The 15,109-nt window shown below is 37.2% G+C and overlaps 1 protein-coding gene across 2 annotated transcripts; it reads left to right on the forward strand.

Annotated features, from left to right (window-relative positions):
- The first annotated feature begins 1,639 nt into the window (after nt 1–1,639).
- Nucleotides 1,640–14,210, forward strand: cth (cystathionase (cystathionine gamma-lyase)). Of its 2 annotated transcripts, none has more exons than XM_028027927.1 (12): nt 1,640–1,905; nt 4,033–4,114; nt 5,355–5,450; nt 5,586–5,695; nt 5,901–6,035; nt 6,123–6,180; nt 7,233–7,310; nt 7,705–7,857; nt 9,569–9,690; nt 10,194–10,246; nt 10,493–10,631; nt 13,592–13,724. In XM_028027927.1, exons 1-12 carry the CDS (start codon nt 1,723–1,725, stop codon nt 13,655–13,657), a joined length of 1,275 nt encoding a protein of 424 aa, XP_027883728.1. In that variant the 5' UTR covers nt 1,640–1,722; the 3' UTR covers nt 13,658–13,724. The 2 variants fall into 2 exon arrangements, with proteins under 2 accessions (XP_027883728.1, XP_027883729.1); XM_028027928.1 differs by lacking the exon at nt 13,592–13,724 and adding an exon at nt 13,779–14,210 and having other exon boundaries at nt 1,641–1,905.
- The last annotated feature ends 899 nt before the right edge of the window (nt 14,211–15,109 follow it).

Raw genomic sequence — 15,109 nt, forward strand, 5'->3', positions numbered from 1 at the left:
AGCTGTTCAGTCCCAATCCCTCGAGTCCGCTTTACAATGTGTGTGTGCATTTGATCTTACTTTCACTATTAAACAGAGCTATGAATTCAAACATTTGCTGCCTACCAATTAACATCCCACAATGCAACTGTAAATTTAAAAATTAAGGTAGTGTTATGGATATGATCCAGCGGTCCAATTAGATCACATATTCTTTCCAGACACATTTCTTTTCACAGCAAGAAGCTGCATTTTCAGAATCCAGTCACCTAAATGTAGTTCATTCTGCATTTTGTTACAGTGTTTTTCTTTCTCCAATTTCATCTGCCCAAATGTAGTAATCTGACTACATTTGTTCTTTGAAGGCAATGGTTCCCCATTTTTTCTCCAGTTTCTAAAAAAATCTTTAGGCAGTTTTTAACCCATTCTGCCATCTCCTTCGATGCAGACGATGCATGCCAATAATCTGACCATTCTTAAACAGGCTACCGTCTTTTCCCCAACCAAATGGAAATGCAATTCCCTGCATCTGTTAGGTTCAAGCAACTTGTTGCCAGTTGAGAAATAATTGCCTACATGCAGAAATTATCCACCAGAATGCACATTTGCATAGATTTGTCTAGTTAAATCAGTTAAATCTAGGTGGCATCTATTTTTGGCCTTTGCTTCAAAAAGAAAAAAAAATCCCAATTTTTTAAAAGCAGTAACAATGACCAGTTCTTAAAGTAAAACATTCACTTGTTTTATCTAACAGATAGTCCACACCTCAAAATTACAGAAAGAAAATAATTAACTTGTTCAGAATTCAGATGTAAATAAACTGAAAAGTAACAGAACTTTAATTTGTCAAATTTCAACAATAAAATATTTTAGCAAAAGGATAGTTAAATGCAACTGCTAGATAATTTGTTTTAGAAACATTCTGTCACTTTCTTATGGCTCAGTATGTTTTGTTGGTATATTATATTAAAACGCAACAAAATAAATTGGTGCCAGGGCTCATAACATAAAAAAGTGGAAACATAAATGTACGCAGTATGAACACTTTCGCAGGACACTGCGCTTAAATATCACTCCTGCTAGGTTTCAAAACAAATCCAGCTAATCTAACTTCTGTTATCATTGAAAGTCAATACGGTGCACGTCTACCCCCTGTGGCTCAAACGGGGAAGTGCAGTTCGAGTTACTGTCTCTTTCCCTAGCTTAAAAAGGAACAATCCACCAAATTCTGGGTATTTATTCAGCAACCCCAATAGCTGCTATGGTAGTGGCTTACAAATAGTCCAAATATGGTAATTTATGGTCAAACATGCGTAAAGATTTACAAACTTCTTGGATTTGTTGGTGTGGCGTGACTTTACTCCTTCAAGAACCTGCCTTTTTACGGTCTGAAATATTTTCTGGAGATGATATAGCTGTAAAATCACATAACCAACATCAAATGAACTCGTTATTCACAAGAGACAACTAAACTCTTAACCTGATTCAAAATCAAGATTTGTTGCATCACAGCGGCAGGACAGACAGGAACGCAAACAACGTGGTGTCGTAACAGACGCCGGACGCCCCCAGCACTGCAGCCAATCAAGCGCCTCGCTCTGCATGACGATGAGCGCTGATTGGCTGGAAAAGACGAGCTTCTGAAACAGCCCCATAAAATAGTATTTCCCTTTTACCGTTAAACGGTAATGCGCACTCTTCCTGAGTACAGTGTGTCCGGGTGAATCAGAGAAGCTCACGGTTATGGCCCAGTCAAATAAACAGGAGGCTGGCGATTTGTTCGCTGGCTTCCGCACGGGTTTTAAATCTTTCGCCACAGATGCCATACACATCGGCCAGGAGCCGGAGCAGTGGTCATCGATGGCTGTAGTACCGCCGATTTCCCTCTCTACCACCTTCAAACAGCACTCACCGGGGAACCACGCTGTAAGTAGCCGGATAAGACTCGGTTGTTTAAGGCTGGGGGAGGAAGAGAGGGGGCGGCGGTAATATATACGCATAGGAGATACCTATAGCAAAATAAGCTAAAAATAGATCTATCTGTTTGTGTACGACTTCAGTAATAGTACAATATGAGTCTTGCATGGAGTCTCATTTGATTGGTCATTGATTTATTGTCCTATAATATGCTTTTAAAGAGCTAGAGAAATGTAGACGCATCTAAAAAAATGAATGTAATTCAACATTTCATATATTTCACAGTGGTTAAATTTAGAAAGTGAAACTATTATATTATTCAGATTTCTTACACAATGCGATGTTTTAAGCGCTCATTTTAGTAAATTTTGTGATGTGGCTTATATCTATTGCAAAGCCAAAATTCAGATCCCAGACAAGTTTGCCATCAACAAGAAGCTAAGAGAGCGAACCAGAAAGAACCGCCTGCTTCAAAACTAACTCCTGTTTATAAGGTTATTTGGCTACCTTCACAGAGAAGCCAAATACAATCATGCAAAAAACATGGTAATGGCAGCTTTATACTGATGGTCTTTTTTGTTACCAGTGATACTTATGCATCAAACAAATAATAATAGAAGAAGACTGGCTAGAAATTCTTCAACCCCACCTCAATCAAATGGGTAAAGCTTGGATACAATTGGGTGTTACAACTCTATGATGATCCCAGATACACATCAAAATTGCTGTTGGAATAAATAATGCAGGCTAAGATGAAGCTTTTGAATTGGCTTCTACCATTTCAAAGGGTTGAAGCTTTGAAATGGCTTCAACCCTATTTAAAATTCAATGCCTTAAAGCTTTACGTAAAGAAAGAAGCATAGACCTCCACCAAACTCTGGAATATGCAACTTTTTCTACCGCAGGTTTCCTTCCACTGAAGTTTCCAACAGCTCGGTGAGCAGAAGCCTCTTTATAGATTTTTGCTAATATTCTAAATTACTGAAATGCTCCTACAGATTAAGAGTTAACTGAAAAGACAGTCTTTATGCACTACCTGTGCAACAACTTGTTTAATGATTTAACTTGTTCCAATCCTTTCTTACTACTTGCTATGTATTGTTAAAACAAAATGCCCAAAAATGTAAAATCTGTTAATCAAGGCTAAAATGGAAAAGTACTTCAGTGTTCTCATTACTAAGCTTCCCCTTTCCAGGAAAGATTCATACATTTACAAGCTAACGATTTACTGTCAATGATTTATGGCTGGTTATTTGTAAACTTGTTTTTCGTGTTGCAAGTAAGCATTTTGCTGGTGCAATAGAGAAAACTGAACTTAAAACAACATGTTGTAAGCAGAGATTAATAAATTTATAGTTAACTCTTAGTTATGTTCAGATAAAAACACCTTCTCATTTAGTATGCAAGTCCAACTAAAGGTTCACCTTTTTTTCTTTTTATTTACTTTTTTATGTTTTTTTTAAGCTCTTTTACAAAATATTATCTCACCAATCTGCATATAATATTTTCTTTCTGTTAATCAAAATTAGCTACAAGTTTCCTGAATCTTTATTCAATTCCTAAAATAACCTGTGAACTTTGAAATGGTAAATGATTTGTGCAAACCAAACAAAGCCTTATAGAGCAGTTCATACAGTATGCTGTAGATAAAGTCGATGAGGTGTATTTCTCACTCACAGTGAACTACACAAACCTTGTGTTACTTACATGACATCAAAATAACAGCTGCAGAAAATATAAAACACTAGAAAGGTTGCCTCATTACATTTTTGTCCAGGAAACGGGAAAATACAATGTAATATTTACGTTTTAGTTTTTCATTGCATGAAAGTCACACCACTCATTCAATAAATTAAATGAAAAGCTCAAAGATAGTAGTCAGTACAAATAAAACTTCGTAAACAGAACCGTCATCCACTGATTGATTTTCCATTGTCCTAAATATGTTTGAAATATTCAGATTTAACTGCATAACTTCAGAACTACAACTTCTGTTGTAGTTCCTTCCATTAACTATGTATTTTTCCCAGCTTCTGCAGAAACACTGGATGAAATACAAGCCTGTGGGCTGGAAGTGTAAGCTTTAGGTAATCATGTTCACTAAAATTCCGAGTGAACTTGTTCTTTTCTTCCCAGGGCTTTGAGTACAGTCGGAGTGGAAACCCTACCAGAAACTGTCTGGAAAAGGCTGTGGCAGCGCTGGATGGAGCAAAACACTGTAAGCAGTGAAATCACAGAACAGATTCAGAACATTCTGACCATATGGAAAGCTTATAGTTTTATCTGATGTCTTAAAACACCATAACTGTTGGGGATTTTCACATCCTAAGCTATTTTCAAACAACTGAATTAGTCTTCCTTGTAGGCCTAAGAAAAGTATCTACCTCATTCTTATCTTTATCTGGTTAAAGATAAGGAGGATACAGTGAAGAAATTGCTTTTGATTATGTAGACTTGCATATTTCGCAACTTTGCCAACTTCATAGCTAAAGGCGGAGGTAAAAATCTAATAAAATTGGATATCAACCAGCTGTTTTCTATCATTTTAAATAAGCAAAAGCACATTATTCTGTATTTTAAGTGGCAATTTTTATGGAGAACTTGATGTGAAACAGATGTGAATTTCTAAACATAAAAATAAAAGTTTTTTTTGAAGTTGGAGTTTCATTCTCCATTGATTGGTCAGACCCGGACCATTGCGAGCGGGAAAGGTTTAACTCTGAGCTTTTTGTGTTTTTATTGGTTGCTTTAAAATCGCTTAATGTATAGTTGTTGGTATAAGCAGCCATAAAATCTGCTTTACTGCAATGCTGTTGCTCACTTTGGTACTTTTTATGGTGTCTCATTGATCGAACATTAAACCGTAGGAACATCATGATGGAAGATTTTTGTGATTTTTAAAAACATAATTATGGTATTAAGGTCAATTCTTTGAGAATTGAGGTATAGTAATCTCAATTCTTTGAGGTTACTATACTCATGGTTACTATACTCATGGTTACTATACTCATGGTATAGTAACCATGAGTAAATCTGCCTTGGTGTCAGGGTATTTACACAAAAACGGTCAAACATATGTGGTTTTAATTGCTTAATACTATGTAGAAATATTTCCAAACAACAGAATTCGTCTTTCTTTTATGCAAGAAACTGTAGTAGCCTTCTTTTAGCTGCCTGACTGGCAGAGTCCAGCAACAGGTGGGGGAAGGGTAGCACTATACTGTTCTTTGCTCCCAGCAGCTGAAAAAAACTCTGGTCATTTCCCTGACATCTCATTAAAAGGATTTGAAACTGTAAAAATCGATTGACTGCTAATGCTAGCAATTTTCAGACTTAACTTTAAATACTTTAGTTTACTATAAGGATATGATATGATAACTGACTACTTAAAACCCTGAGAGTTTCCTATGTTAATTCTCCCCCTAGATGAAATAACTATCTTTGCTCCTCCTCTACAGGCCTTGCTTTTGCCTCAGGACTGGCAGCCACTGTGACCATTACCCACATGCTGAAGAAAGGAGATGGGATCATCTGCATGGACGATGTGTACGGAGGTGAGATTCAGCTTTTGGATATTCATCTACTCTTATAATTGTCTGCCATAATACAAATGATTTGCTTTTTTAAATTTTTTATTTAATTTTTTGAACAATCTGAACGGTTCGGTGGTTTACTTGTTTATTGTAAAGGTACCAACCGATACTTCCAAAGAGTCGCAGCTGGATTTGGTCTGGAAACAACTTTTGCTGACTGTACGAAGCCAGAGTTGCTGAAAGCTGCTCTGAAGCCCAACACTAAAGTAGGTCAAGGGAAGGGAAGAACTTGCTATTCTTGTTTTTGTCACAATTGTTTGTCCTGTTTTGGAGGGAATGCCATTTTGTCTGCTAACTCAGAGCAGTCATTGTGAGTCAGCACTTTGTGTAATCACCATTTACTTAAACCTCATATTTATTTCACCTGACTATGTGCTTCACTAATACCTGTTCTTGTCTCTGCTGGTGTAGCTGGTGTGGATCGAGACTCCAACCAACCCCATGATGAAGGTGGTTGACATCAAGGCCTGCTCTGACTTGGTGCACGAGCACAGCAAAGAGATTGTAGTGGTTGTTGACAATACCTTCATGTCTTCTTATTTCCAGGTAGTAATGATTCCCTGCAATTACATTCCTGCTCATGTGTAAACTCATTTAATGATTAACTTGTGTGTTTGTTTTCTGCACCCTTAGCGCCCCTTGGCTTTAGGAGCTGATATCTGTATGTACTCAGCCACCAAATACATGAATGGTAGGTTATATAAGAGTCCTCATGTAATCATGAAGTTATTGCAAATTGTTGTAAACTGGTTTTTTTATGATGTGGGGTTAGATATTGGATAAGGCAAATGACCAACATTCTGGAGAATATGCAATGTTATGATTTCAATTTTGTCAAAGAGAGCGTTACAAATACTTTTCAGGCTTTTTATTGGTACTCTGTTAGAAAACATTTTTAAAATGTAAAGTTTTTTGACCAGCTGACAATCAAACTCTAAAAATGTCAAAATTGTTAAAGTAAAAAAATAATAAAACATTTAGAACACATTTAGCCTTGAGTTTTTATAAGAGTAGTTTATCCATAAATGTCAACAGCTTGTCAAAACAGACCAAAAAGAACAAAACTCAGACCAAAAAGATGGAACTGATTTTAATTATTGCAATGTTGCAGAGGGAAAAACCATTTAATGCAGAAAAAGAATAAATAACTCCCAAGTCTCAGTTTTCTTAATGAGAGTATCCATACACTGGGTGAAGAAAGACTATATCTATGTCTCGTGGTGAGAAAGATAGCACACTACTGTAGGTAAATATTCCCAGGAAGTCAGGGCTATTCCTACAATTTATCTAAGCAAACTGACAAAAAACAAACAAGGCAGAGGAAGAGCAAAACACACACGAAGGAGAGGAGCTAGTGATGTGACTGTTTCATTACAATATACTGTATAGAGAGGGAGACTACGTCTTGCATATAAAATATCCTACTTAGTTTATAATGGAAAAAAATAACAGACATTTTATTTTAAAATGTCAAGACTTTTTATTTGGGTCGCATGTGAACCAAGAAAATGAGTGAGAGCCCTTCTATGTAGTTTGAATAATAATAACTGGAGGGAGAATACAAAAGCATGCACATATTTTGATCGAAGATATTAAGATATTTTGGGAAAACTCAAAGTCCCTGAAATAAACCGCGAGACATGAATATTTAAACTCCATGTGGCTACATCAATACTGCAGGAACACATCGTGATGTCTTACTTTTCGTTCTAACATGAACTGTTGCTTCTGTTTATTTGGCAGGTCACAGTGACGTAGTGATGGGTCTGGTGTCTTTAAACAACGATGATCTGAATGAGCGACTGAGGTTTCTGCAAAACGGTGAGGAGATAATTAGTGTTTGGTATAGATGTAACCAAAATGGTACTTTAAGAAAAATTGTGCTAAAAACATTCTTGGTCTGCTTATAGTATATGTCTTTTTACCAAATTACAATGATCAAAATGATCAAGTATCAGGTTTGCTAACCTAAGCTAGTCAGCTGCTCATTTTCTTTTTTCTTCGAAGTCCTTCTCTGCCTACTTAGTATCTGGTGAAGTGGCTACTTGAACCTGTTCTGCTTCCATTCAGCAAGCAACCAACACAAATGTCTGAGGCCAAAGTCCTTCACCAAACTAAACCTTTCCATTGTTAGGGCTTTGTTCTGTTTGCCTGATCAAAATTTTTGGGAAGATTTGTTTCTAACCTTTGTGATTAATGTTCTGCCTGTGGCCAGCCATCGGTGGCGTGCCGTCTCCCTTTGACTGCTACCTGTGTAACCGAGGGCTGAAGACGCTACACCTGCGCATGGAGCAGCACTTTAAAAACGCCATGGCTGCTGCCAGGTTTCTGGAGGCAGACGCCAGGGTGGAACGGGTAATTTTCCCAGGTGAATTCTTTGTCACACCTAATATTTGTTAAGACATGCCTCCCAACCTTCTAGAGCTGTTGAATGTATCCTATTTACTCTACACTGGCACAGAACCACAATGTAAAGAACAGACAGCTATTTAGAAGAGTGTCAAAGTGGAGACTTTTGTGAGGTTAATTCATTCGAAAAGGTTTTTTTCAAATTTATCTGCTGTAATGGAACTTTTATGTGTTTTCTTTAATGCTTTTGTACAGGAAGTTGCAATTCAACTTTATATGTTTGGCTCATAATAATAAAAAGCGGACTCTTTGATGTTCACATATAAACTGTGTTAACCTTTAACCATGTGAAATGAAATAATCAGCATTCTCGGCTCCAGTTTCTTGTGATGTTCATGCCAGCGTACTGTATATCTGTGACCTTTCTCTTCTTTTGCCGTTTTATTCCACTATAGACTTGATAAAAATTCACAACGCCAAGCTTTCCCTTTTCAAGGAGCATATCCGTTTATCCCTGAATGAATCATACATTTATGCTTTTCCTGTGTTCAGTTGTTCTCACATTTCTGTTCAAGGTTTCTCCCAGAAAACTTGCTAAGCCCGGTGGTTGGGTGCTAGGGCAATCATTCATCCAGCGGCGAATGATTGCCGAATTTTTAACTCGTGTTTTTGAGTTAAAATTTTTTAAAGTTGACAGGAAATTAGAAAATATCACTTATTGATAGATTGGAAGATTAATACCTGAACACCAACTATAAAGTCTTAAAAAATGCAAACATTTTAAAGAGACGTAAAAAAATAAGCAATGCTTAGCCTGGTGGGGGCACAAGTAAAGCCTGATGGCCCGCCAGGCTTAAAATACATTGGGGGAAACCCTGCTGTTTACATAGCACTAAAAACATGGATGTACTAAACTGAAAAAACAGGTAATTCAACTTAAATATATTGTGTTAATTTATGAAGTTTATTTAATTGTCAAGTTAACTAAACAAACATGGAGTAGGTTTGATAAACTTTATACAATTATTTGTGGCTAATTAGCACAATCATTTTTAAGTTAGAGCTCCACTTTCTTTTTTCAGTGTACATATTGTGTTTCCTAACAGTGGTACTGTCTACAGTGCTTTGATGAAATATGATGCTGTTCTTCTGAAATGCTGTTAGTTTTATAAAATCATTTAGAAAACTGTATTTCCATTTTCCCACATTATTTTTGTCTGACAAAGGGTTTGATGATCTGAAACATTCGTGCATGATAAGAAGACAAAACACAAGTAGTCTATAATAAGGAAAATGTATTCTAGTCTTGGAAATTATCAAAAAAATAATTGCAGTATTAGTTAAATCTAAGAAATGTAGCTCTGAGACTTTCTTAATGAAAAGAACTTGAAGTTAACAGGTTCATGTGGACAAACATCAGACATATAATTTAAAAAATGACATGAATAGGTTTTGACACATAAATTTGTATCCATTTTTTTGCTGAACCTTGTCTAAAAAATACATTTCTCTCATTTGTTCAACAGAGTTGTCTATCTGATTTTTTTTTGAGCTGTTCAGGCAAAAGTATTGAAAGCTCAAGAGTTCACATACTTCCTTGCACTACTTTAGAGTTTTTATTCAAGCCTCAATCCTGAATAAAAAGCCTGAAAAACAAGCCCTGTTGCTTTGTGTAGGGAGATTAGGTGGTGTTTGCGACTGGTTTTTCATGTTTTTTCCTGTCCACACAGGCCTGTCCTCCCACCCACAGTACGAGATGATGAAGAAACAATGCACCGGGTGTCCAGGGATGATCACCTTCTATATCAAAGGGAAACTTGAGCACGCCACCACCTTCCTCAGCAACCTTAAAGTGATTTATAGATAATATGTTTTAAGTCTTTTTTTTGTTGTTGTGGTTGGTATTGAGAAAATTCACATCATTACACAGTCTGCAAGGTAGCAATTTCTGGGAATGGACCCAGTTTAGACAAAAACAACCATAGGCAGCGTCGTATCATTACTAAATTATCGTTGTGACTTGATTTGATTATTATTTTGCTTAAACAAAAATGGATAGAAAGAAAGGCATGTTGTGTCCATATGACATTTCAACAAACCTACTGTGAAGTGTAATTTCTGCTTCTGGTTAAATATTTGTGTATTTCTTCATTAATCTCTACTACTACTTTATTTATAAAGCATTTTATTAAAAACAAAAGCTAAATAAATGACCCTTTAAAACATGGAAGAACAAAAAAAAAAAGACTTTAAACGACAGTAACATCAGTAAAACCTATAAAAACAGAAATCCTTACGTGGTTTAATATTTGCTGCTGTTCTTTGCTTTCCTTCATGTCTGTTGTTTGGTTTCAGATGTTTGCAGTCGCAGAGAGCCTTGGTGGTTATGAAAGCTTAGCAGAACATCCGTAAGTATCAACTATCTGTACACCTAATAGAGCTTTCTAAAACATGTTATACATTTCTTTTTGCAAGATAAACTGCATTTTGAAATAATTCCACAAGAGGGCAGCATAGCTCAAAAAGAGAAACAACCCTTACCTTAGGATTTTTTATTTTTTTTTGCAATGACTGCTTTGCTTTCCTTCAGGACATCAGAATTGTTTTTGTGTTCAGCACATGTTGAAGTTACACCGTCTCCTGTCTGGATTTAGGGCGATCATGACCCATGCGTCAGTGCCAGCGAACGAGAGGGCCATTCTTGGGATCAGTGACACACTGATCCGTCTCTCAGTGGGACTGGAAGACACAGCTGACATCATCAAAGACCTTGACCAGGCACTGAACGCTGCTGTAAGTATCAGTAATAGTCAAAACAACAGGAAGAACCTCAGTTTGTTAGTCAAAACAGGGTTTAAATATAGGAGTGAGAATCTGAACTTCTGCCAGATTTCCCAGCATGACTAAAGCAGAAACTGTTTCTCCTGGGTTCCAGCTAGAAAACTGCCAGCAGGAGAAAGTAAGTCTGAAGTACAGTTGACTGCAGTTTGCCTGATATTTCTGTATTTGACGAGCTTTAAGCCCCCCTCTTTATTGTAAATAATAATTCATCCAATGCCTACAATTTAAACATGAATGTTTTTTTGTTTTTTTTACTTTTAGGTTATACATTAAGTAGAAACTACAATAAAAATGTTTGTCTATCGGCTCAATCACAGGCATTTTTTGCAATCCATCAGATTAAGGTTGTGGAAGGGATCTCCAAGTGTGAATGGGATGATTAAGCAGAGGCATGTATAATTTAAAGTTTCCTGATTACATAAGCGTGCAATATCCATCCTGTTTCTTTAGCTGCCACATGTTTTTTTTTTCCTGGGCTTATTTAGTATAGAGCGTGTGGTTTAGTACAGCATATAGGGGGCACCAGAGAGCTCAGAAGGGCCACCAGATTTAAATCCCAAAGTCGCTTTCCATATTTTTTCAGAATAAACAAAACAATAACACACATACAATGATGATTGCTTAAAATTTTATTTAAAAACTAACAAAAAATATTTACAAGAATTGCATACCTAATTAAGTGTTTTAACTCTACCAGCTGCAAGTATGTCATTTTCTAAGAGTCTGGATCTGATGAGATTGCATTATTGATAAAAATTTTAGATTGTTATTAGGTTATTGACTTTATTACATATGATCAAAGTTATTGCGTTATGAGCAGGTATTACATTATTGGTTGCCACAACCCATCCAGGATTTTTTCCCCCCTAATCACCTTTCTCTGAAGAGTTAATCAATCCTTTCCGACTTTTTTATCCATCCATTTTCTAAATGTCCTTCTATCCATCCATCCATCTATCCAAGGTTCTTTTCCCCAATCCCGTTTTCTAAATGACTCACCCAACCAGCCATTTTCCTCCCAACTACCATTACCTTAAAGGTCCATCCATTCAATCTTTTTTTTTCCCAATCCCATTCCTGAAAATTTCCATCCAGATATTCTTTCCTATTCCGTTGTCTGAAAGGCATCCATCCATCCGTCCAAGTTTGTGTTCTTGGTCTGGTTTTTGCAGGGTCCGTAATAAAAGACTGAGTATTGCAGAAATCCCTGCAATAAAAGGGATTCGTTTTTGGAAAAGTATGGCATTTTGTCCTACAAAATCTGTAGTTAAACTGAGGCCATACAAAACCTCAGCTTTGATGAGCTCTTCACTTTTCAGACCGATTCAAATCGAGAAATTTTCAGGAGATTGATAACAAAGACTTTTTGGATTGGCAAAGGGCAAGCTGATGTGCACAGACTGTCTGATTTCAGATTACTTTCTCATTTTTAACTGCGGACATGTTGGACAGGTTAAACTTTTCATCAAAAAGCAAATCAAGCCTTTAGCTATTCCCACACAAAGGTATAAAAGAAATATTGCTGGTGGGAAAACCTGGACTACATTACTTCTAAAGAGATAGTACATGTGGGAGGTTTTCTGTTTGGTACACATCAACATGCATGAATCTTTATCGGTACAAGAAGTGAGTCTTAGGAAAACATACTGGGAGCCACCGGCGTTTTAATGCTCATGTGGTAAGGAAATTTTAAAGAAGGATGGCTCAAGATGAAGACAAATCACACTAGAGGAAGTGTTGGAAATATTTTGGAAATATTTACAGAGTCAGTCCAGGAGTAATAACAGTCCAGAGTTGAGCAGATAAACCCCTTCTCTGTGCCGCCAGGGCAGATCCATCACTCCTTGACTCTGCTGCAGGCAGTGCCACGTAGAGCTAAAAAGACAAATGGCTCTCCTCATAAAAATCTCTTGGATTAATTCTTCTTTATGTTCTCCGAGTTAAAGTGAGAACAAATACTCTGCGTTGTGCAGAGACACATCTTTGGTTAACGAACCATGCATTCGATTAACTAGCTGCATATGTATTTGCTGTGAAAAATTTCTTCTCGTATCTGTGAGCCAGACAAACAGACTGCTCATCATGAGTACCGCAGAATCCACTTTGAGGTTCACTGCTTGGTTTGAGCCTCTCTCTCACCTGAGTGCATGCTGCGCACCGCTGCACTCAGATTTCACAGACGTTGTCCAGATATTTTCCTTCCCCCCCCCACACATACGCACCCCATCCTGTAGGCGCTGGTGTTGGGTTTTATTGCGCCCCTTTCCTTTCTTCTTTCCCTGCCAGGATGTTTTATCAAACTCATTTGATGACATTGTGATTGTTTTATTCAGCGGACCCGTGAGGGTCATGAATGTGAGTCCCTGTGTGTTTTATATAATGAAAAACACAGTTCAATAAAACCATTAAAATCCCACAGCTTGATTAAATTCAGTTACACCTAGTCTGGTTCAGATTCTGTTGCATTAAAACAGCATTAACTGAGATTTGGTGTGCTGGTTTGAATGATTCACCTCTTATTAGCAACTACTGGTAGACGACCCTTTGGAAAGAATTAAAATTTCTTCCAAACCCCCTTTGCGATCTTCTTTAGCTGTGTCCTGCACGACTGCCTGCGCCTCCTCCTCTCTGCATTCAGATAATGTAGCTGCATCCCTTCTGCTGGCCATCTGTAGCAAATGGAAATTAAATGGAGACAAATATGGTCCCAGGAAAAAAGCCCCTCTCATGGGTGAAAGTTTTAATTGGATATGACTCCAGGTTGAGTGATGCTTATCGGAGTATTCGGATCAGGAACCTGGCTGTTGGGTAACCATGGAAAACTCTCTTAGGATTTGGTGAATTTTAATTGGTAGACATTTTGTCACCCTCTCTCTGGTTTGTTTTTTTGCTACTCTGGCTTTGACCCACAATTATCAGAGACTGCCTGGAATCCCGCCTCTGCTCATAAAGACAAGGTGAATGATTTTGTAGATTAGGCTTCCCTGTTTCTGCTCCCTGGATCACTGCGAGCCATCGGCTGTAACCTCACGTCTGTCTCCTCGTGTCTGAATGCTCAGGTTATTGATCTCTGTGTTTTTCTTCTGTTGTCTCTGATAGCACCCAAAGAAGAATTGAAACATCTGCCTGGCGTCCTCAAGCCTGAGGTTGTTGTGGTAACAATGCTTGGAAGCACCTGAAATCTAAAAACCAGATGACTATCAACACGTGGTGCCTCGGTTCCACCTTTCAGGAGACAAAATGTTCTGGAAACAGGACAAATGATGTCAACTGTGAATAATTATCACAAATTTTACACGATTATCGCTCAATGCCTGCACTATCTCACTCACTTGTAAGCTTATTTATCTTATGCCAGTTTTGCTTTGTTTATATAATTGTCTATGTTTTCTAATTTTTTTTTGAAAGCTTTATGAGAGAAAAATCCCATTTAGACATCATGAAATGGTTTTTAGTATCTTAACTGCAAAAACTGTGCATTTACAAGTGAAATCTGTATTAAAGTGGGTTTTATAATGCCAACTTGTAAAAGTGACTTTTTTTTTTATTTAAAGCCCACGTTTAGCTTTTGCTTTCATCTACTGATCAAATGTTAGTTCCTGTAAATGTAAAAAATTTCCTTATGCACAAAAAAGAGCAGGATTTTGGTGTTTCTTGGTGAGCAGAAAGAGTCTTAAGTCAACAAATTTACCACCAGCACTAATCAAAAGGCCATGGAATGTACTTGCCTTACTTGGAGCAGATTTTCTCAGCACGTACTTGCTGTGGATGAGTTTTTAAAGATGCAAGAGCAGGAGTTGTTTCTGTCCTCTCATAGTTGGCATTTGGGCTAATGTGGATGGCAACTTTTTCCGTCAGGTCGAGACTTATTGCGTTTTTAATGGTTTATTAACAAAAGAAGTCGGTGGATTTTTTCCTTCCTTCCTACTCATCCATCACGTTACCAGCTCTCTGGTTATAAATTTAGGCTCATGAATAAACATTTCATATTTCCTAGAGCTTCTCTTGCAGGAAAGAAACAGAATGACTGTTAAACAAATCAGCTAGTTCCTATCTTTTAAGGTCAAATTCATAATAACATTTCAGGGTAAATGTTAATTTTCTCCAGAAAGAAAAGAACTTCCATCTTTTAGCTTTCCGTTCAATGTTCAGTTTTGCCTTACATGTAAGCATGCATTGATCATTTAACCCTGATAATTCCCGAAACTCTATTTACATTAGCAGAGTTGTTAATTTAACTTGTGGTCTTATAAAAGCTACATTTTAGTAAATGAGGAATTTATTTAAAAAACGTATTCAAGATGTAAAAAAAACTAGAGTTTCTAATTTGGAAATGAAAGTACTAAAGCCCTGGTGAAGGAGTGGAACAGCCTGAACAGAGGTTCAGAGTGTAGGTTCCACAGCCCTTCAGGGTTTTGGGTGTCTTGTCA

Source organism: Xiphophorus couchianus, chromosome 9 (assembly GCF_001444195.1).
Source record: "Xiphophorus couchianus chromosome 9, X_couchianus-1.0, whole genome shotgun sequence".
NCBI classification, from domain to species: Eukaryota; Metazoa; Chordata; class Actinopteri; order Cyprinodontiformes; family Poeciliidae; genus Xiphophorus; species Xiphophorus couchianus.